At 38.0% G+C, this 21,170-nt stretch overlaps 3 protein-coding genes across 3 annotated transcripts in view; 1 reads left to right on the top strand and 2 right to left on the bottom strand.

The window, feature by feature from the left end:
* LOC113092493 (plexin-B1-like) overlaps window positions 1–1,187 on the bottom strand; it is a 66,344-nt gene extending 65,157 nt beyond the window's left edge. The window contains exon 1 of the mRNA XM_026258108.1: window positions 838–1,187. The gene's annotated coding sequence lies outside the window, so the exon portion shown is untranslated. The remainder of the gene's footprint in view (window positions 1–837) is intronic.
* A 2,627-nt stretch (window positions 1,188–3,814) lies between these two features.
* LOC113092486 (mitogen-activated protein kinase 14A-like) lies at window positions 3,815–14,344 on the top strand. The gene is made up of 13 exons (XM_026258101.1): window positions 3,815–3,908; window positions 7,685–7,965; window positions 9,204–9,333; window positions 10,727–10,785; window positions 11,091–11,202; window positions 11,360–11,389; window positions 11,695–11,742; window positions 11,922–12,036; window positions 12,135–12,206; window positions 12,283–12,362; window positions 12,442–12,520; window positions 13,660–13,833; window positions 14,000–14,344. Exons 2-13 carry the CDS (start codon window positions 7,847–7,849, stop codon window positions 14,059–14,061), a joined length of 1,080 nt encoding a protein of 359 aa, XP_026113886.1. The 5' UTR covers window positions 3,815–3,908; window positions 7,685–7,846; the 3' UTR covers window positions 14,062–14,344.
* A 1,585-nt stretch (window positions 14,345–15,929) lies between these two features.
* On the bottom strand, window positions 15,930–20,538 carry LOC113092492 (intermediate filament protein ON3-like). Its single transcript, XM_026258106.1, has 9 exons — window positions 19,882–20,538; window positions 18,360–18,568; window positions 18,207–18,267; window positions 18,003–18,098; window positions 17,740–17,904; window positions 17,522–17,647; window positions 17,071–17,291; window positions 16,909–16,970; window positions 15,930–16,823 (listed from the first exon to the last, which is right to left on the bottom strand). The coding sequence occupies exons 1-9, from the start codon at window positions 20,413–20,415 to the stop codon at window positions 16,570–16,572; spliced, it is 1,728 nt and encodes a 575-aa protein (XP_026113891.1). The 5' UTR covers window positions 20,416–20,538; the 3' UTR covers window positions 15,930–16,569.
* Window positions 20,539–21,170: the final 632 nt, after the last annotated feature.

Below are 21,170 nucleotides of genomic sequence, written 5' to 3'. Positions count from 1 at the left end.
TATCTAGCTAAGTACAAGGAGTTTAGGTATCGGAGATTTACTGTTAAAAGTACACTTTTAACAGCCTGGATGTATGAAGATTTACTAGCTGCTGCTGATTTACATTTCTTCTGAAGATGATTTGTAAAGTACTAGCCAAAAGCTAGTAAACATGTTATTAGTAATGTAGGACTCATAATGCAAGGCTGTCCGGTGAAGCCAACATGAAGTGTAATTTAAAACATTTTTTACTGTATGTCTTAATTGAAATCATTAAAACTGTTTCTAATAGGCACCTTCATTTTATTTATTTACTTTTTTTGTGCATGTAAACCATTTTGATTTACCCCCCCAAAAAATGAGAGCACTTTAAGAGCAGCTGATCATGACAGCAAGTTTATTATGGTGATGCTTCTATTGCCCAGTTTCATGTATAACCTGAAACATTGAATCAATAAAAAAATATATACTGTAATTCAATATATAATAGTATACAGATTAACAACAAAACAACTTAAACATGGCAGTCTAAAACAATCTTTTCCCGACTGCAACCTCAGAGACTGAATGAGCTCCTCCAATAAAGCACAGACTTCACATTCAAATACACAAATGGGAGCATTTAAGCGGAATCCGAAATTATACTGAAAAAGACAGACGTTTGGATTTAAACGGTGTTGGCAACTTTTGTTTAATCTGTGCCCATTTCATTGGTTAATTTCCTCAGCTACCACAGAAGTTACTGCACTACTGCTAACTCCAGCTTCCACATTAACAACAGATTAAACCGAGCACGCGACTACATCAATTATAAACCCCAAAGCAGTTTTTAAATCAACAGTGCTGTTCTTTCTTTACCTGCATTTAAAGCGTTGAGATCTTCTTCGGAACAAAACGGCGTCGGTTCGCCTCCCACAGACTCGCGGTGAGTTGAATCCCGGTTAATCCGCGCGAGAGAAGAGACTTTCCGTTTGTAACTTCACCGGGAGCGCGACTGCCGCCCGCCCGTCTCTACACACGTGTGTTTGTGTGTGTGTCCACGCAAAGAACGATTTCCTAAAATCTCATAAGTGAAATGTGTATTTTAAGCCGCTCAGACTCGGGGAAGCCCGTCTCTGCCCGTCTCTCATCCGCGGCTGTGTGTGTATGTTGAGGGATAACGGGAGGTGAGCGTCGGTCGGTTCAGTGTGTTATTGTCCGTGAGTGATGGAAGAGGGCTGGGCTTCAGACATCAACCATCCACTCACAAGCGAAAACAGCCATCTTTATTCATCTAAATGCTTTCTTTGCTTTTGTTTGTTTGTTTGTTTGTTAAAAGCAACAAAAACAATCATGTTGTTTCGTTGTATTAAGAAAAATGTAGGCTATGTATTTGTTTGTTGAAAGAAAACCTTATTTACTTTTGTTTGTTAAAACAGTGTAGTCTGCATTTGGTTGTTTGGTTTGTTTGTCTGTTGTCTTCACTGAATCCTGGTTCTGGTAGATAGTTCAATAAATAAACAAACAAACAAACAAAAACCCTGAAACACAGATGAACATTGTTTTCTTTTGAAAGAAAATAAATACATTTAAATAAATACATTTGGGACTGTATTTTTGTGAATATCTATCTATCTATCTGTCTGTCTGTCTATCTGTCTATCTATCTATCTATCTATCTATCTATCTATCTATCTATCTATCTATCTATCTATCTATCTATCTATCTATCATTTGTCTGTCTGTCTGCCTAACTATCTATAATTGATTATTTCTGTCTATCTACCTGTCCGTCCGTACGTCTGTCTGTCCGTCCATCCCATCCCATCCCATCCATCCACCCATTTAATAATTTTTGTTTATTTCACATTCAATTAAAATATAAAACTCTGCTACTTTAGCTCATAACACACATGATGTAAAATGGAAGCCTCATTCAGTTTCTTCTTTATTGAGAGGATGACAGGGTCAAAGGTCACATTTGGGCTAGCTATAAATGCAAACAAAGCTTGAAACTGAGAGGAAATGCAAAGTAGTGTAGGAAACAAAAATGACAGAATACTTTAAAGCAGTTGATTTATTTAGGAAATTTAGTCATTTTCCATCTCTGATTGCATCATTCTAGACATTCTGTCTTTGGCAGATTTTGAGAGAGAGGGTATATGCTCATGGTCCCACAGATGGTGGGTGTTTGTTTGAGTGGGTGTGTCTGTGCGGTGGGAGCTCACAGAGCCAAAGAAAGAACACACAAACACATTCATGAAAACACACCCAGTCGGGCCACACCTCTCATCCAGCATCACCGTCATGTGACCAATCCCTCTTCACCTCACAGTGGGCTTCGTAAAAACACAACCAATCTCCTGTCACCTCTGTGTATGCCCCGTGGGCAGTCTCCTCCACACCTCCAGAGTAAACCAACATCAAGGCCTCATTCTTTTCCACAAACACACCATGTTTATTTTGCCCATATCAGAGCAATTCATTGCTTTGAAAACCACAGTGTAGCGGAGTATATTTTGAATACATGTGTTACAATTAAGGACACTTTCTGAGTACATTATCAAAGCCAAGACTGACTTTCTTACACACACACACACACACACACACACACACGTTTGTTTTTATGAAAAGTGGGGACATCCCATAGGTGTAATGGTTTTTATACTGTACAAACTGTATATTCTATGGCCCTTCACCAACCCTACACCTAACCCTAACCCTCACAGGAAACTTTGTGCATTTTTACTTTCTCAAAAAAATGAATTCTGTATGGTTTATAAGTGTTTTGAAAAATAAGGGCATGGGTTATGTCCTCATAAGTCACCCTCTCCTTGTAATACATGTGTCATGCCGATGTCATTTTACAGAGTTGTGTCCTGATATGCCACAAAAACATGCCCACACACACACACACACACACACACCTATATAATCTTTAAAAACCCACTTAGGATAGAATTAACTTAAGATAGCATAACCAAACTAAACAAAACTGAAGGACCAAACGCACTCTGTCAATCGTCTAAAGATAAAAAGGGATTCATTTAACCTAAGACTTGTAATGCTGCCCACAACCAGAAGAGGACAATGTTGTCAACATTTTTAATTAAATGATAATGGTGATAATATTGTGAATATGTTTTAGCGTGTTTGAATGTGATGAAAGTTCTCTGACTTGAGGAACTGACCTTTGACCTTCTGTAAGACAGTCTATTTATTCCTCTGCAGCACTGTTTTATCTGAGGAGTCTGCAAACACCATCTGTATTAGATGTAACACCTGCATGTGGAAAACACATGTAACTGAACCTCCTCTGAACTAACCCTTTGCTATACCCCGCATTGACAATCTTTCTGACCAGTACTACGTTGACAAATGCTGTCTGACAAACATTGGATCTTGTCAAATGTGTATGTGTGTGTGTGTGTGTGTGTGTGTGTGTGTGTGTGTGTGTTTTCATACAATGAAAGTCATTCAGGTCCAATGTTGTCCATTATTTGTACATGCAGCTCACGAAGTTCCGTCTGGCAAATAATAATGAGTCATATTATCTGCAGCGATATCAGCGTAGGCCTATGTGTGAATAATCTAGATGATCTGAAGAATCATTATGGCAAACTATGTCAGTGTTATCTCTTGATTTCTTTTCTTCTGCTCATTTGCTCACACTTTGCTGCTGGATGTCATAGCCTGAAACATCACACAGCCCACCCACAGTCCATCCCACAGCCCATCCGTCCGTTTGATCTGTAACAATGCGCACAAAACCTGGAAACACTTTTTTTATATATAATATAAAAAGCTCGAATTTGATTGTCTTCAGAAAGTAAAAGCTCAACGCCCTTTTTTATCAGTCTGTCTGGAAACAAAGCAGAGTTTACCAACGCAATACAGCATGCTCTGCTGAAGAGGAATTTTTTTTTTTTTTGAAGATTCAAGTTTGCAAGGTTAGTGACATCAAATCTATATTCAGTTTGATGAATATAAAGTAAAAACAATAATAATGTGAAATATTACAATCTAAAATAGCAGTTTTTTATTTGAATGTTTTAAACTGTAATTTATTCCTGTGATGTAAAGCTGAATTGTCAGCATCATTAGTATGAAGGTATTTTTGATTCAAATTAACTGAGCACCTGTGGCAGTGCGATTTGTAGTTGTAGAGAAAAGCCACACATGTGTATCAGTAAATTTGAAGTCACAGAGTGAAATGTTTTAAGAGTTGCAAACCTGTAGCCTTTTTTTCTCTCCCACAAACACAACACAACAGTTACACCTTCTCAAATTCTTCATTGCAGGTGCACAAATCCTATTCTACAAATCACACATTTAGAAACTCGTACGCTCACATTTTTGAAACAATTGCTGCAGTGAATGTGGTGCAAAACGCATTTACACACCCGCATCAAGAAATGTGAAGTCGTGGAGAAATGTTGAACATCCGCAAATCAGTACGTGAATTCATCAAATGAGAGTTGCACACTTGTAGAATATTTTCTCAGAATGTCTTGTATATTTTTCTAACACAAACACAAAGTACATAACTACAGCTTCTTGAATCTGCTGCGATGAAGCTCAAACACTGTTTTTTCGCTTTCAAGTGACAAGTTTCGCGCTCTCCCTTTTGCACGAGATATTTGGTTCAAAAGTGATTTGTGCATCTGTAGAGGTAGTGGGCGGGACTGTTTAGAGATTACAGAATTTCAGCCAATCAGAAGAGCTACTGAGCCAGTAGATATACGCCCCAAGCAGTTTTACGCCCCTGTTGTTCCTCATGCGTCCAGTAGGGGGAGGCAGTATATTAGTATATGAGCCCAGTCATTTATAAGAACAGCAGACCATATCTATATGTATGATAGCAGCAGACCTTCTTGAAGCGATACGGATGAGGTATGTTAAATAATCTGCTAAAGTACTTGTTGTTGATTGTATTGTGTAATGATGCAACATTTATTATTTATAAAAGATTGATCAATTAAATAAGAAAGAATAGCGATATCAATTCAAAAGATGGATCAGTTTATTTCGAGAGGCAAAAGTACTTGATTGAGTCAGATGTTCTGTCTGACTCAAACTTAACTAACCACAGTCTATCATCAATGGACAAAAAAAAAAAAAAAAAAAAAACAATCAAAGTGACTTGACACTTTTTCCAAGTGTTCCATCAATATTGTTCATTGAAGATCAGGAGCGAATTGATGTTATCTACACTCAGATGACTTCAATTTTGGATGGCACACCTACACACACCCACAGTGACCAGATCAGATTCATTATGGATGTCCCTTTTCCAGAGGTATGGTCTTGTGTGTTAGTTGTGCTCTGCATGGTGTCATATTCACATTGTTTTTAATGTCAAATAGTTTATCCATAATGTTAGATAATTTCTATAAAATAATAGTTTTGTGCTTAATATAGAAAAGGAACTTTGGATTTTGTTGTAAAAAAAAAAAAAGCAAAATGATGCTTGGCTTATTTGGGCTGTGATAAATCTTTCTCTGGTAGTCCATCATCTGTGCTCTTGCTGTTGTGAAAGATGTGTCCATCTTGGAGGCTGAGGAGAAATTCCTTCAAGGACCTGTCATTGACGCAAGGTACTGTAAGGATCCTATAAAGGAAAAAAAAAATTGAAACATGACATCCTGCCATTATTGATAAATAACCATTGTTTTCTACCACTATGCAACTTTTGCTTTTTTATTTATTTTTATCAGTGAGTGGGATCACTTTGACCGCAGGATAAAGAAACAATTAAAACAGAGTGGCAAACCATTGGAGAGTCATCTACAGGAGTCATGCTGTTAAGAAATAACCAAGTCATGGTGTTAATAAAAATTTTTTGTGAACAACAATATTGTCTTTCTTTTAAATGACCCTTGGAACTTTAGAAAATTGTTAAATTTTGTTGGTCTTCATAAAATGCTATGTAGAACATGTTCTGTTGCTGTATAACGAGCAATTGTGAATTGTAAAGCAAATATTTCATTTAGGATCCATATGATTACACAGTACTGTATGTCTAATGGCCTGAATATGGTTAATATCTTAATATAAATTCACAACATCATATATCAGTCAATCTCTGTATATAAAAACAGTTTATAAATATATATAAATAATACATTTTACAGTAGGTCATAGGTCTGCAGCCTCCCCCTACTGGACGCATGAGGAATAACAGGGGCGTAAAACTGCTTGGGGCGTATATCTACTGGCTCAGTAGCTCTTCTGATTGGCTGAAATTCTGTAATCTCTAAACAGTCCCGCCCACTACCTCTACAGATGCACAAATCACTTTTGAACCAAATATCTCGTGCAAAAGGGAGAGCGCGAAACTTGTCACTTGAAAGCGAAAAACAGTGTTTGAGCTTCATCGCAGCAGATTCAAGAAGCTGTAGTTATGTACTTTGTGTTTGTGTTAGAAAAATATACAAGACATTCTGAGAAAATATTCTACAAGTGTGCAACTCTCATTTGATGAATTCACGTACTGATTTGCGGATGTTCAACATTTCTCCACGACTTCACATTTCTTGATGCGGGTGTGTAAATGCGTTTTGCACCACATTCACTGCAGCAATTGTTTCAAAAATGTGAGCGTACGAGTTTCTAAATGTGTGATTTGTAGAATAGGATTTGTGCACCTGCAATGAAGAATTTGAGAAGGTGTAACTGTTGTGTTGTGTTTGTGGGAGAGAAAAAAAGGCTACAGGTTTGCAACTCTTAAAACATTTCACTCTGTGACTTCAAATTTACTGATACACATGTGTGGCTTTTCTCTACAACTACAAATCGCACTGCCACAGGTGCTCAGTTAATTTGAATCAAAAATACCTTCATACATTAGTCTTCAGTGTCACATGATCATTTAGAAATCAGTCTTATATGCTGATTTGAAGATCAAGAAATATTTACTATTATCAATTCTAAAAACAATATTTTTGCCAATTTTGTTAAAACTAGTATTTTTTTTTTTAAATCTTGATATATACTTTTACATACTGTATGTGTGTGTGTGTGTGTGTGTGTGTGTGTGTGTGTAGAATTCAGGATTATTTGGTAAATAGAAAGTTCAGAACAACATTTATTTGAAATAGGTTGATGTTTTTGTAGCAACATAAAAATCTCTACAGTCACTTTTGAACAATTTAATGCATCCCTGCTGAATTAAGTATTAATTTCTATAAAAAGTATTAATTCCTCTCAAAAAGAAAAGAAAAACTGGCCTCTTACATTTGAATGGTAGTGTATATATGCATAAACCTTTACACATTTTATCTATAACGGTAATTTAATGGGAGGAACCATGCTGACAATGTAGTGTGACAACATACACCACTGCACTTGTGTAACAACTCAACTATGTTTTTATACATTATTAATATATTATTTTATACACTGCTATACAGATAAAATATTAGGCCTATATAGTAGGACAAATTTTTAAACCAGTTTCTACAAACAAACAATAGTTACTGCAGTTACTATAAACCATGAATAATGAAATGGGATCTCTCTCAAAGAGCTTTCATATTCTTCCTGATATTTTATTTAATTTTTTTTTTTTTTATGGTAGTAGTCAATAAAACCCTCAACTTCCTGGACGTTCAGCAAAAGTTTTTGTTGTTGATGAACAAAGACAGACGACAGTCAGGTGTGCACTATTCATCGCAAAAGACAAATAGCTACTGTTAAAATCCTAATTGTTATTTTGGATGAGCAGAGAACAAGGACCCTCACCTTAATCACGTGACGGTGAAGGCGCGTGGAGGTGGGCGTGTCCTCGCGCGCTTGACTGGCGCTCACCTGGGTCACAGTGAACCATCCGAGGGTCGAGCAGTGCGCTTTGACGGAAGTGGACACGCAGAGTAAGGTGGACGTGCTCATGGCTTCTCCTCTGAAAGCGGGGTTCCACAGACTGGAGATCCAGAAAACCACATGGGACGTTCCTGACCGCTACTCCTCACTCAAGCCCGTTGGCTCTGGAGCCTATGGGACAGTGTGGTAAGAGGGCTATTGTTATATGTAGAAATAGAATTACATATGGAAACGAGGTTTATACTGTATATGTAAGGGGGAGTTATATATGGTATGTGGCAAGTGATAAATGTTAAGGAGGTTTATAGGCTATGTTAAAGAGGATTTATATATGCTAGATGGAACTGATTTGGAGAAGAACCAAAAATGTTGACAACAGTTCTTTAAAGAGTGGTATAGACGTATTAATTCTGTATAAAATGAGCTTAATGTATTATTATTAGTATTATTATTTTTCTTAAAATGCAGTGCTACACTTTACGGTTTCTAATGTTTATCATGTAATGTAATCACATAGATGATATGTTATATATTGAGACTGAGTGAGCCTTGGGTGTAATGAACACAGATGTGCACTCACATACCTGAGGGGCAGGTTTCAGCACGCTTGCTGATAACACAGAAATTCCCCCAAAATACTGACACTGTCTCAATCAATAGCTTTCTTCTGTCATGAGCAGAGTCTTTTCGACAGTTGATAATGAATGACTATGTATTGTTGGTTACAAGGTTATGTTTTATTATTGGAATTATATTATAATTAGTTTTTATTTTTCTGACTCTACAGGTCAAATTTGACCCCCATTAGAACAAGTCATGGGACAAGAACAAATAATATATAGCATGTTATGCTATATAATTTTGTATTTATTTTTTTTGTAGAATTTGACTTAAAATATAAGACATTTTCTAAGATCGAAAGATCTCTATAATGGAGTACAGCAAAGCTACATTGTGTTCTGTATAAAAGTCCTCTTGCTTGTAATTTTCCCTTAACATGCTACATTGCAACTAAAACCGCAAACCCTGAACACATGTTTTACTGCAGCTAATTGATTTGAATGCAGTAAGTGGAGCACAGTGGATTTACAAATGTGCAGCATATATGGTTTTTATTATTATTTCAATATGCATGATCTAAAATGCACATAATCTAAAAGGAACATTATGCATAATTTCTCATCAATAATGTGGTAACACCAAGGACAAATGAAATGAACCAGAAAAAGGGAAGTTTAACTCTTAGTTCTGTAACATTTATTTATATCAAAATTGTGACTCCGACATAATGATGATAATTAATGAATCTAGATTTAGTTTTAGTTTTATGACATACAATAGTGGGAGTTGCAAACTAACTAATTATGTGTTCAACGAACGTGTGGTGAGGTTTCTAACGGGGGTTAATGATAACTTGTGCGCAGTTCTGCAACTGACCAGAAGACAAAGGAAAAGGTGGCCATTAAAAAGCTGTACAGACCGTTCCAGTCTCTGATCCATGCTAAACGTGCCTACAGAGAACTGCGCCTGCTCCGTCACATCCAGCACGACAACGTAAGTCTCAAATTCCCAATATACACAATACACCTAGACCAGACTTTTCATCAAATATTGTTGTTTCTGTATTATTTACATCGTCTTACATTTTCTTACTGTCTTCTTGATAGCCTTTTAATTTATGAACTCTCATTTATCATTTAGACCAGTTATTATGTATGTATGTTGTTTTAATAGCATCATAATCCTTCTGTCAGTTTAAAGAGAATGAAAAGATTTCACGATACTGTTGTTGTGTAAGCCCCCCTTTATCTTCTCAAACTGGTTTCTGTGCTCAGTAAACTATATGCTTGACCTCACGCTGCTGCTTGTTTAAAATAGACTTTTGGTTGAGTAGCAAGAATAATTAATGCTATATTTTATCCTCTTTTCAAATCCCAAACCAGTTAAGTCACTACCATTTTCAAGTCCATAAGTATTTTTAGCAGCATTGAGTTTTCCAGGGCAAAGTTTGCTTTAATAATTTTTTTTTAGCAACAGCAAATAAACAGCTGCAAGCAGCAATTATGGGGTTAATCACAAATTTGCAATAAGTTTGTTTTTTGTAGTCAAGACACCTCTTGGTGGCATCAGTTTAAGATCAAATATTCATTTTCAATACAATTACATTAGTAAAACTGAGATGATTTGATGATTCAACAACAATTACAGGAGGAGTAGCTAAATAGTGTAACAACACACAATCCATTTAAACGTGTGAACAAGCATTTGATAGAAATTGAAAAAGTGTTAATCATTTTATTCTTCAAGCCCATATGGAACCCCTAAGGAGACACAGTAATGGAAAAAATATCAGATGGTAGGAAGAGTAACATTTCAATACTTTCACATTCTCTACAAAAGTTTTCCTTCAAGTTTGCATTCTCCCAAGAAATGTTGTGTTTGCCTATAAAAGCATTGAAATATAGTAATTTCTCCCATCTCATATTTCCATCATCAGTTTTGCGTTTTGTGAGTGAACACTGCTTTTGCATTCTCTTCTGGAGTTTCTTGGAGAAAGCTAAAGTTTTGTGTACCAGCACCAAAGCTTTGTGAGGAAAAGTTTGTGAGCAATGTTTCTTAGATGAACAAAAATGTCACCTTGGGTGCTCCATAAGACATACATGAGCAAAGAATGATGTCTTTAGAGTAAGATATTTTCACTTTGGCCAGTGGACTGTCGCCTGATCAGTCTGCTAGCGCTGACAACTCTAAACCTGAAGTCCTGCTTCCTAAAATGCAAGAAAGATATTAAAAACTAACAAACACTATATGTGCCATTCTTTTATTATTGCCTTAAACTAAATAACTTATATTGTCATGCTGAATAATTGTGAAATTAATCATAACAAAACAATGCAATGCAGAGACCAACCCTGAATGCAAATATACTGTATGCTTCTTCCTGTAGGTGATCTGCCTCCTGAATGTCTTCACCCCTGATTCCACGCTGGAGAAATTTGATACTTTGTGAGTGTCAAGATGAACAGAATGCATTCCTGTGCAAAAATCATACGCTTGTCATGACAGGCTGAAGGATGCAGTGCATGCATACAGTACATATATGTGTGGATGTATGTGTGTGTGATCGAGACTATGTGCTCTATGCAGTTTTTCATTTTTCACCATTTTGTTGATGTGAGTGATTTTTCAATGTTAAGTTATACATATATTTTAAAATCTCAGTTTAAGTAAACAGAATAGAAAAACAACACTGAAAAATACAAAGGTCAACAGTATTGAAATGCTTAGATTCTCTAATGTTTTTTGCCCAGCTATATGGTGATGCCGTTTGTTGCTCAGGATCTCGGGCACATAATGAAGAGAAAACAGTTAACCAGCAAAGTCATCACATACCTGTTTTATCAGATTCTGCGAGGACTCAAGGTCTGCCTTCAGTCTGTTCACTGAAACTCTGCACTGTACTTCCATTATTGATGTTTTCGATAGACGTCATACACAAGTTCCTTGAACACCACTTATTGATGAAATTGAATTTTGATTGATATTGCATCTAAATAGTAACAGATACTTGTTCCCTTAGTATATTCATTCTGCTGGGATCATTCATCGGGTATGTAATAAACATACTTATATACTAGTATTAAAATGTTTGGGGTCTGTAAGAGTTAATGATTTTACTGTCACTTTTCATCAATTTTAAAGCATGATTAAATGCAAAACGTTAATCATGAGATTACTACAAATAGAGGCTGTGATGTTTCTTTGAATGTTTTTTGTATTCATGATGTATTCATGGATTTACTTCACAATATGGTCAATCTTTGATTAATAGGCTTGGAATATATTCTTGTGCAAGTAAACCCCGTTGCTGATATACACGATGAAATGACGGTAATCACTGATGTCTTGTTTCAGGATCTTAAGCCTAGTAACCTTGCAGTGGATGAAAACTGTGAATTAAAGGTGACTATTAAATATAATATGAAAAAACTGAATGAATGTAAGGTGTTGACTATGACCAGAAGAGTAATTTGTTCGTTTGTTTCACTCCTGAAACCTTTTGAAACTTCTTGTACTATTTGTGTTTGTTTGTTTAACTACTATTTGGCCTATACTATGTGCTTTCTTACACTCTTGGTAAGATCCTGGACTTTGGACTGGCGAGACACGCTGAAACGGAGATGACGGGTTATGTGGTGACTCGCTGGTACAGATCCCCTGAAGTCATTTTCAACTGGATGCATTATACTCAAACAGGTGACCTTTGACCCAACCCATTGTGTATAAGGTGATTTAAAAAGTAAGAGACTGACTATTTTAGTATTGTGTGTTTTGTGGCTGGGTCATATTCTCAGTTGATGTTTGGTCTGCTGGCTGCATCCTGGCCGAGATGATAACAGGAGAGGTGCTTTTCCCAGGCACTGACAGTATCCTTTCTCTCTCATCACTTGTAAAATATATCTGCTGGCCAAAGGAGTGCCTATTCTTTAACGCCATGTTAAGGTATTGACCAGCTGAAGAAGATCCTCAGTTTGACAGGCACTCCAAACTCAACGCTTGTTCAGAAAATGCAAAGCAAAGATGTAGGCAAATACCATCAGACCAACTCTTACTGTCTGTTTTAGGAGTCTATTTTTCATTATTGTATTGATGTGTTTGCAGGCACAATCATATGTCCGCTCCCTTCCAGTCCAAAAGAAAAAGGCCTTCAAAGAGGTCTTTTCTGGTATGGATCCTAACGGTATGTCTACAACTCCTGAATCGACTTCAGTTTCATAAATATTTGAAAAACTAATAGCACTCAGTAAGTATTATCTAACAGGTTAACAAGAATAGTTTAGCCCACAAAATAGAACATTTGCTGTAAATGTACTCAGTCTTAGGCCATCAGAGATGTGGATGATTTTGTTTCTTCATCAGAACAGATTTGGAGAAATGTAGCATTACATCACTTGTTCACCAATGGTTCGTCTGCAGTGAATGGGTGCCGTCAGAATGAGAGTCCAAACAACTGATAAAAACATCACAGTAATCCACAAGCAATCCACACCACTCCAGAACATCACTTAACATCTTATGAAGCAAAAGGCTACATGTTTTTAATAAACAAATCCATTAAGACATTTTTAACTTCAAATTATTGCTTTAGGCTAAAATATGAGTCCTCTACCATTGCTTTCTTTAATAAAAAAGAAGAAATGTTCACAGATTAAGAACCGTTTAAAGGCGATTCGATGGATTTGATTCTTACAAAACATAGGGCTTTCACTTTTACAAGAGATTAACTGATGGACTGGTGGATTATTGTGTTTTTTTTTGTTGTTGTTGTCATTTTTGTCTTTATTTGATAGGAGAGTGTTTTTTTAACAGAAAGCAAGTGGGAGAGATGGGGTGGGGGGAAGAATTGGGAAAGGTCTGTAAACTGGGACTCAAACTCGGGACATCATCCGCATCATATGTCAACATGCTACCTTTGAAGCTATCGGCACCATTGTGATGTTTTTATCAGCTTTTCAGACTCTTATTCTGATGGCACTCATTTACTGCCGAGGTCCAGAGAATGGGTACATTTTCAGCAAAATAAAATTTTTGGGTGAACTGTTCCTTTAATTATCGTCACAAATGCATTTGTGTGATATTGTATTGGTTTTGAATGAGATAATGTCGCCCTCTAGTGGCAGACTACCACGTTAGCTACTATATTACTATGATAGCTGTTATTATTATACTGCTTGACAAAGCTTTAAGCATTTAATACTATTCTAAACTCTCAAACAAGGCTTTGTAAAGAAAATATTAGCATTTGTCTCGACAGGGTTCCATATCTGATGCATTTTTTACTGTAATTTAGCTTTGATTTAATGTGTGTACCATCAACAGCCATTGACCTGCTGGAAGGCATGCTGGTTTTAGACCCGGAGGTCAGACTTACGGCAAAAAATGCTCTTTCGCATCCATATCTTTCTGAGTTCCACGACCCTGAAAACGAGCCTGTGTCTCCTGCATATGATGACTCCTTTGAGAGTCTGGATCTGGCCGTCAGCGAATGGAAGAGTAAGAGCATATACATACACACATATACAGCTCCATGTTATTTAACATTGATGCTGCTTGTGTACTCTGACATTCTGTTTAATCTGCTCTCAAACGTTTCTAAATTCTAATGATGGTCTTGGCATTATTGATATTTAAAAGTGTTCTGCCTTTTCATGTCTCACAGGTCTTATCCACATGGAGATCATGACATTTGACCCGGACAACCCCAGAGCGACTGCAACATAACACCTCATATTCACATCAGGAGAACAGCACTCCAAACAATCAAACACACTGATCGACTATTGTCTGCTTTTTTATCAAATGTCTTTAAAACCTGTTGTTTTCAAGCACAGTTCCACAGTTTTTCATCCTTTTTTTTGTTTTGTTTTGTTATCAGTGTTAACTAGATAGATATTGACTCTGTCTAAGTGTGTAAACCAACTTTTAAAGATTTTTTAAGATATCAAGTATTTTAAGATAATCAAGTGAAGAAAGATAAAAGTGTAAAAAATAAAAAATAAACATTTTTTGTGGATGCCTTTGTTCTGCATTAATATTCTATTCTATTATACTGATATTTAATATCAACTGGTTTATATTGTATTTATTGTATTTTATAAACAATCGGATGAAAGATGGATGTAAATGTTTAACTTACCGTTAGGGGGCAGTATTTGGAAGGTAAATTTAGTATTTTAAGTTACCTTAAATCTCCATTCAAACCTATGATTCAAACAGGCCAGTCTGCTTTGAAGTGTCCTGCCTTCACCGTTAACGGAATATATTTTGGATCTGCTGGATGACAGTGCAGCAAAAAACACACTTCACTCTGATAAATCAATCAGCTGCTTTCAACAGAGGTTGGTATCTCCCACAGGACAATAGCTATCAGGTTCATCCACTTAAACAACAACAGAATTGTCCTTAAAGGAGTTTGAGTAATACTGACTGACCTGCCAGCTAAACCCTCACTGAAAGGAAGCTTAGTTTACCTGATGTAACCCGATATTTTGGCACTGCTTGGTCAGGTAGGTCCTATGGGAATGCGTTTGAATAGTGGTTGGGTAGTATTTATCTGTTTAGCCAACAAATGTTTTCATGTGTAGTGTACTTTTAACAGCGTTATTTAACTCTCTGAAGAGTTTGTATTTTGGTTCTCCTCATCTTTTTGAATGTTGCACGCGTTGACCTTTCTAATCTTGAGGTGAACGTCACAATAAGAGTCTTTTTTCCGTTATCAGCTTTATTTACTAGCAGTGTAGTCAATATTCAGAACAGTGGTGGATCTCAAATCTCAAAAGTCTCAAATAGTTGGTTACATTGATCTAGAAGATGAGATCTTAGATGTACTTGTTTCCCACTGTAATATTATTTTATGCTTATTCTTAATTTATTCTATTAATAATTACTTGCCTAAAAGGTTTTTCAAGTACAAAAACCAAAGTATTTGAAAAAGAATACCGTGTTATTACCATGGTACATTTGTTGGTTGTTTTGGTACATTTTGTTGTGATCCATGTTATATGGATGCTAGCTAATTTGTCTACAACATGGATACCATGTTTGCTAGTGTGAATTCAAAATATGGGTCAAAATTATCAGGCTGAGATGGCAAAAAAACTGAATTAATGAAAAGAATTACATTTTTAATACTAAGTAGAAAGTATGATCTTCTATTGTTATTTATTAAAAGAACAAAAATTCTAATTTACACAAATTAATGTAATTCTCACTTGTGACTAATCAAAAATTTAATGACATTTATTAATTAATTTGCACCATAAAAAAAACTATAAAAATATATTTTAAAATCCATTTTAAACGAATGATTAAGATGTGTACACTCACATATATTTAAGGTCTAAGTCAAATATGCTATTACATTTTACACTACATTTTTTAGGGTCATTAAATTTGTAACGTTTCTTAAAATCGGCCCAAAAGTTTTTTTAAACCATAAAGTACTTAACCCCCCTTTTCTTTACTGTGGACATGTTATTGAGCCAAATATCTCTACAGCAGTGATAATTAAATTAAAAATTGGTTGCATTCTTTATTCCTATGTTGTGTAAAAAAGAAAGTCTGAAGAAATAACAACTGAAGACAAATGATTTTATGTAACCCTGATTTATTGGTTTTTCCATGTGATACATGGCTCGATGATACAACAGTTTTGACATAAGAACAGCTCATCAGCCCATCATCCAAAATCAGGAAAAGGAAAGAGTAAAAGTTGGGTAATAACTGAGATTGACTCACAGTTACCCCCTTCTGAGGGCAGTACAATCTCAGTTGAGTAGCGTTTGTTGCACTATGAGTATGCAGCAGAAGCATTAAAATGCTGTTTGTAGTGATGCAGAATTCTGAGTCAGCTGAAAAAATCATTCATTTTCTCTTTAATGCTTGCATGTTGTTACATAGAGCAACAAAAGCTATTCACTCTGAAGAAGTACTTGAGCTCCATGCTTTGTCTGTCTTTAGCTCCTTTATCATTGTGTATCCCCTTAAGGACAATTTGTACTCTGCATGAGGAGCGATGCAAAGAGGAAAAAACAAATATCAAAGACAACACCGTGAGCGTGAAAAGCCATTCTGATATAACACTTTGACATGAGAGTCTCTTTGGGTCACCGTGGTTTTTGGGGATTAAACACATCAAAAAGGTATGAAGCATTGAAATGTGAAAAAGATAGGAGTTGCCTGGATGGTAGGTGAAATTTGGGAGCGGGGAACTGGCTGGACATTGTTGGTTTACTTGTGGCGCTGCTGGCTCTGAACCACAGAGCGGGAAATGGACATTTGGCTGCCGCCGCCGCCGCCACCAATGGACATCCTTGAGCCACCACCATAGCCATAGCCGCTGCCACTGCTGAAGCCACTGCCACCACCGAATCCGGATCCACCACTGAATCCAGAACCACCACCGAATCCGGATCCACCACCGAATCCAGAACCACCACCATATCCGGCTCCACCACCGAATCCGAAGCCACCGCCGCCGCCACCTGTGAACCAATAAACACACACATTAGTTTAACAAATTATTGGTTTTGTGTCTACGGTCATGATTGGAAAAGATAACACACTTACCGCTGGCACTGCTGCTTGTCTGCTGGATGTGGACGGTTGCGGAGCCACCACCAGAAGCAATCCTGCCAAAGTCAAAATGAAAATAAATGTCAGTATTAAGACACATCACAGAAAATGTCATTTACAGAAAAAATAGACTTTCAAAAGAGCAAGGAGACTGACCTGCTCTCCTCTCCTTCCAGAAGTTTCCTGTAGGTGGCGATCTCAATGTCCAAGGCCAGTTTGACATTCATGAGCTCCTGGTACTCACGCACCTGGCGCGCCATATCCTGCTTTGCTCTTTGCAGGGCTTCTTCCAGGTCCTTAATGCGGAGCTTGGCATCCTTCACTGCCAGTTCTCCACGCTCCTCAGCCTCAGCGATCTGAGATTCCAGGTTGGCACGCTGAGCAGAAGACATTGCTACTTCAGTTTTCAGAAACACTTTTACAGTAATCCCCAACCTAGGGACTCCGTTAGATTAAGTTATTTCCAACATAACATGGAAATTTGCATTATAAAGTACAACTTTTTTTCTTATGAAAGTACATTTAGTACACACTAAGGATTTGGTTGGATGTGTAATTCAGGTCCAAACTTCATCCAAAAGCATCCAAAGACTAACAAAATTCTTACTTGTCCCTTGACAGCTTCGATTTCATTCTGAAGTCTGCTGATCATGCGGTTGAGCTCAGCAATCTCCTGCTTGGTGTTGCGAAGGTCATCCCCGTATTTGCCGGCAGATGACTGCATCTCCTCGAACTAGGTGGTGAAAAGAGAGTCATTGTGATTACTATCTGTCAGTTGATTGCTTTAAAATAATGCTGGTTTGATGCTTGAATGTCATTTCTTACCTTCTGTTTGTACCACGACTCGGCCTCAGCGCGGCTGCGGTTGGCGATGTCCTCATACTGAGCACGGACCTCAGCAACGATGGAATCCATGTCCAGGTTGCGACTGTTGTCCATTTCAACAATGACTGATGTGTCTTTAATCTGTGACTGGAGTTCACGCAGCTCCTAAAATTGAAAGGTGAATGTGTGAGATAAACCTAGCATAAGTAAAACTAGCATCAGTGGTATATAATAATAATAATATAGTTTCATCAAACTCTCACCTCCTCAAAGATGGCCCTGAGGAAGTTGATTTCATCTTGAAGAGAATCAAGCTTGGCCTCAAGCTCAACCTTGTTCATGTATGCGGCATCAACATCCTATGAAGACATGCATGGAGCTTAATACAGTGTGTGGCCTTTACAGATGTACAATGAAAAGAAATGTAACTATAACTAGAGAATCAAGACAGCAGACAAGCGTTTTACCTTCTTGAGCAGGACAAATTCATTTTCCACTGAGGCACGCTTGTTGATTTCATCTTCATATCTGCAAAGATAAGTTTTCTGCTTTAGCATATGGTGCTAATTACACAAAGTGTAATCCAAATACTATAAACCTGCTCTTGCACAGCTACTCACTTGTTCTTGAAGTCCTCTACCAAGTTCTGCATGTTCTTCAGCTCTCCATCTAGCTTCATCTTCTCATTACCAAGTCCGTCAAGCTGTCTGCGCAGGTTGGCAATGTAGGCCTCGAACATGGCGTCGATGTTGGAGCGGGTGGTGGTCTGGTCCTGCAGTAAACTCCATTTTGTCTCAAGTACTTTGTTCTGCTGTTCCAGGAAACGCACCTGTATTGGAGATAAACCAGTAAACGATATGAATAAATGGCTTCAATAGGAAAGGAGAACATCAAGGATCTTTGATCTGCCATTACTCAAGCCACAAGATATGTCCTTTACAGTAATTATGAAGCATGCTTCTTATTGCATATCAGGACTTGCGGTGACACACCTTTGGCACCTTTAGGGGATTTTAGTAGCATTTGTGCCATGCCTTGTTGGCCAGCACAGCTTGTATATTCATTTTGTGGAGTAACTGTCCTCTTAATGTGCACACTCCCTTTTGGAGATAATGAAATGCTAACCTAAAGTGACAGCACAACATGTTCAGACTCTCCTTGCTCCAATTTATGCTCCCAAAACAATGTGTCCCTCCTGGTATAAAAGGGTGGGGCTCCTAGGAGACCTGTGCCAAGCTGCAGGCCTTAACAGAGATGATATAGCACGCCCTACCCTCAGGCACTAACTGTTCCCTCCCTCTAGTAGATTTATGCCATGCAATACATTTTCTACAAATTCTTACAATGACTTAGAACTTGCAAGATTCACATACCACCCCCCCCCCAAAAAAAAGACAATGCATCAATGACATCAGTAGAGTTATGTGAGCTACATGATTGCTGATCATATCTCTTGCCAGAATCATACAAATGGGCGTAGCACCTAGGTAAGGGGTGGAATTTACAAGGTGTGGTTACATTGTAAATTCCTCAAAGGTGTAAGAGAATCAAAACCGCTTGTTTTGTTTAGGATACATTAAAATTATTATTATTAGGACCTACATAAAGAATAAAAATTTTGGTACCAATTATATGACAGGCATTGCATTGAGTAAGAGTTAAAGATTATGCTCATCTGTTACACACATACACACACATCTGCAATGCTGCCATAGGGATAGATGGCATACTTGATCCATGCCCTTATTTGGATTGGCCTAGTCATTGGATCTCACCTGGCTTGGGTTTCCAAACTCACCCCCACTTGTCTAAGAACAATTTCATGAATGAAAAAATACTAAAGCCTGTGCTAAAATATAGACTTTGACTGCTTGAGTTAAATTTAGTGATAATAATGCAAAATGTCATATGCAATGCCGGCCTGTCTCCTTTGGGTTTACCGTTATACAGAATCTGACACTAGGAGGATTTCCGTGTGCAAGTGACTGGCTGTTAAATATTTAATGAGAAGAACCCAGCTCATGTGAAGGCGTTTCAAATATGTGCATGAAAACCAGACATTCTGATGAAAAGTCAAAATGTTGGAGGTGCAAAATTAGATTTAGTTGTACCATTGTGTATGCTTGAAAAGAGAAGACTAACCTTGTCAATGAAGGAAGCGAAGCGGTTGTTGAGGGTCTTTATCTGCTCTTTCTCCTGGGTGCGGACAACTTGGATGTTGGGGTCGATTTCTAGGTTCAGTGGGGCTAGGAGGCTCTGGTTGACTGTGACAGCTGTGATGGGTACCACACCACCAGGGAATCCTCCACCAAATCCTGCACCACCGCCGAATCCTGCACCACTGCCGTATCCTGCACCACCACCGTATCCTCCACCACTGCCGAATCCTCCACCACTGCCGAATCCTCCACCACTGCTGAAACCTCCTCCGTAACCTCCTCCGAGTCCTCCTCCATAGCCACCGCCGCCCATGCTGTAGCCGAAGCCTGCTCCAGATCCACCGCCACCACCGGAGCGACGGAATGACACAGAGCTCATTCTGCTGCCCATGGGTGCTGCGCTGGCAGACATGCTAGAGAAGGTCTTCTTCATGCCTCCACCCATGCCTCCACCCATGCCGCCGCCACTCATGCTTCCACCGCTGATGGTGTAAGAAGTGGTTTTGACTGAAGACATTGCTGCTGTTTACTATGAAGGGGTAAGGATCAGAAAGAGAAAGAACAGGATGAGACAGAGAGATCCAGAGCAGGCAAACTCACTAAGAGGTGATATAAATCCCTCTGAGTGCTTTCTTCAAGGAGTGCAGCAGCTTTTATACCTGATGCTACGGGAGGGGCTCACCTGACCACTCCCCTTTCGGCCTCAGGCTCCTGTCCTGCCTTTCGCCCCTGTCCAAGTGATACACACACCCATCTTGCTGAGCTGGTATGGGAGTACTTTCAGCAGAGGAGGCCTGGCCACACCCTGATTTTTATGCATAAACACTCACGTCAAGTGGAGAAATTAGGAGAGGAACAGGGAGTGGAAAAACAAGGTCAAACTACCTTTTTGCATGTACTACAAAATCTTTAGATTTTACTAGTGCTCTGTAATCCAGAGCACTTTCGTTAAATAACCATATGGCATTCTATAAACTTAACGCATGGAAAACTATACAACTCCATGCATATTTTATGATTTTGGGAGGTTCATGGCACTCTGTTTGCTTCAAGCGCCATGCAGGAGTATTAAATAGGGGAATATTTGATGAAGGGCTTAAATGTTTATGGTTGGCGCTCGTCCTGGAAGCCATTGTGACCTTCAGGCTCCTCTTTCCAGTCAAACAATCAAGCTTCTGTTCTCTCGCCTCAATGGCTCTGTCACGGACACTACTTCACCACTTTGTACTGTGGTTCCCAGAGGGCTGACGCAGTTGCATGCAAAGTAGATTT

This window comes from Carassius auratus, unplaced genomic scaffold (genome assembly GCF_003368295.1).
Source record: "Carassius auratus strain Wakin unplaced genomic scaffold, ASM336829v1 scaf_tig00214604, whole genome shotgun sequence".
Classification (NCBI taxonomy): Eukaryota; Metazoa; Chordata; class Actinopteri; order Cypriniformes; family Cyprinidae; genus Carassius; species Carassius auratus.
This window is presented reverse-complemented; position numbering and strand designations above follow the sequence as displayed.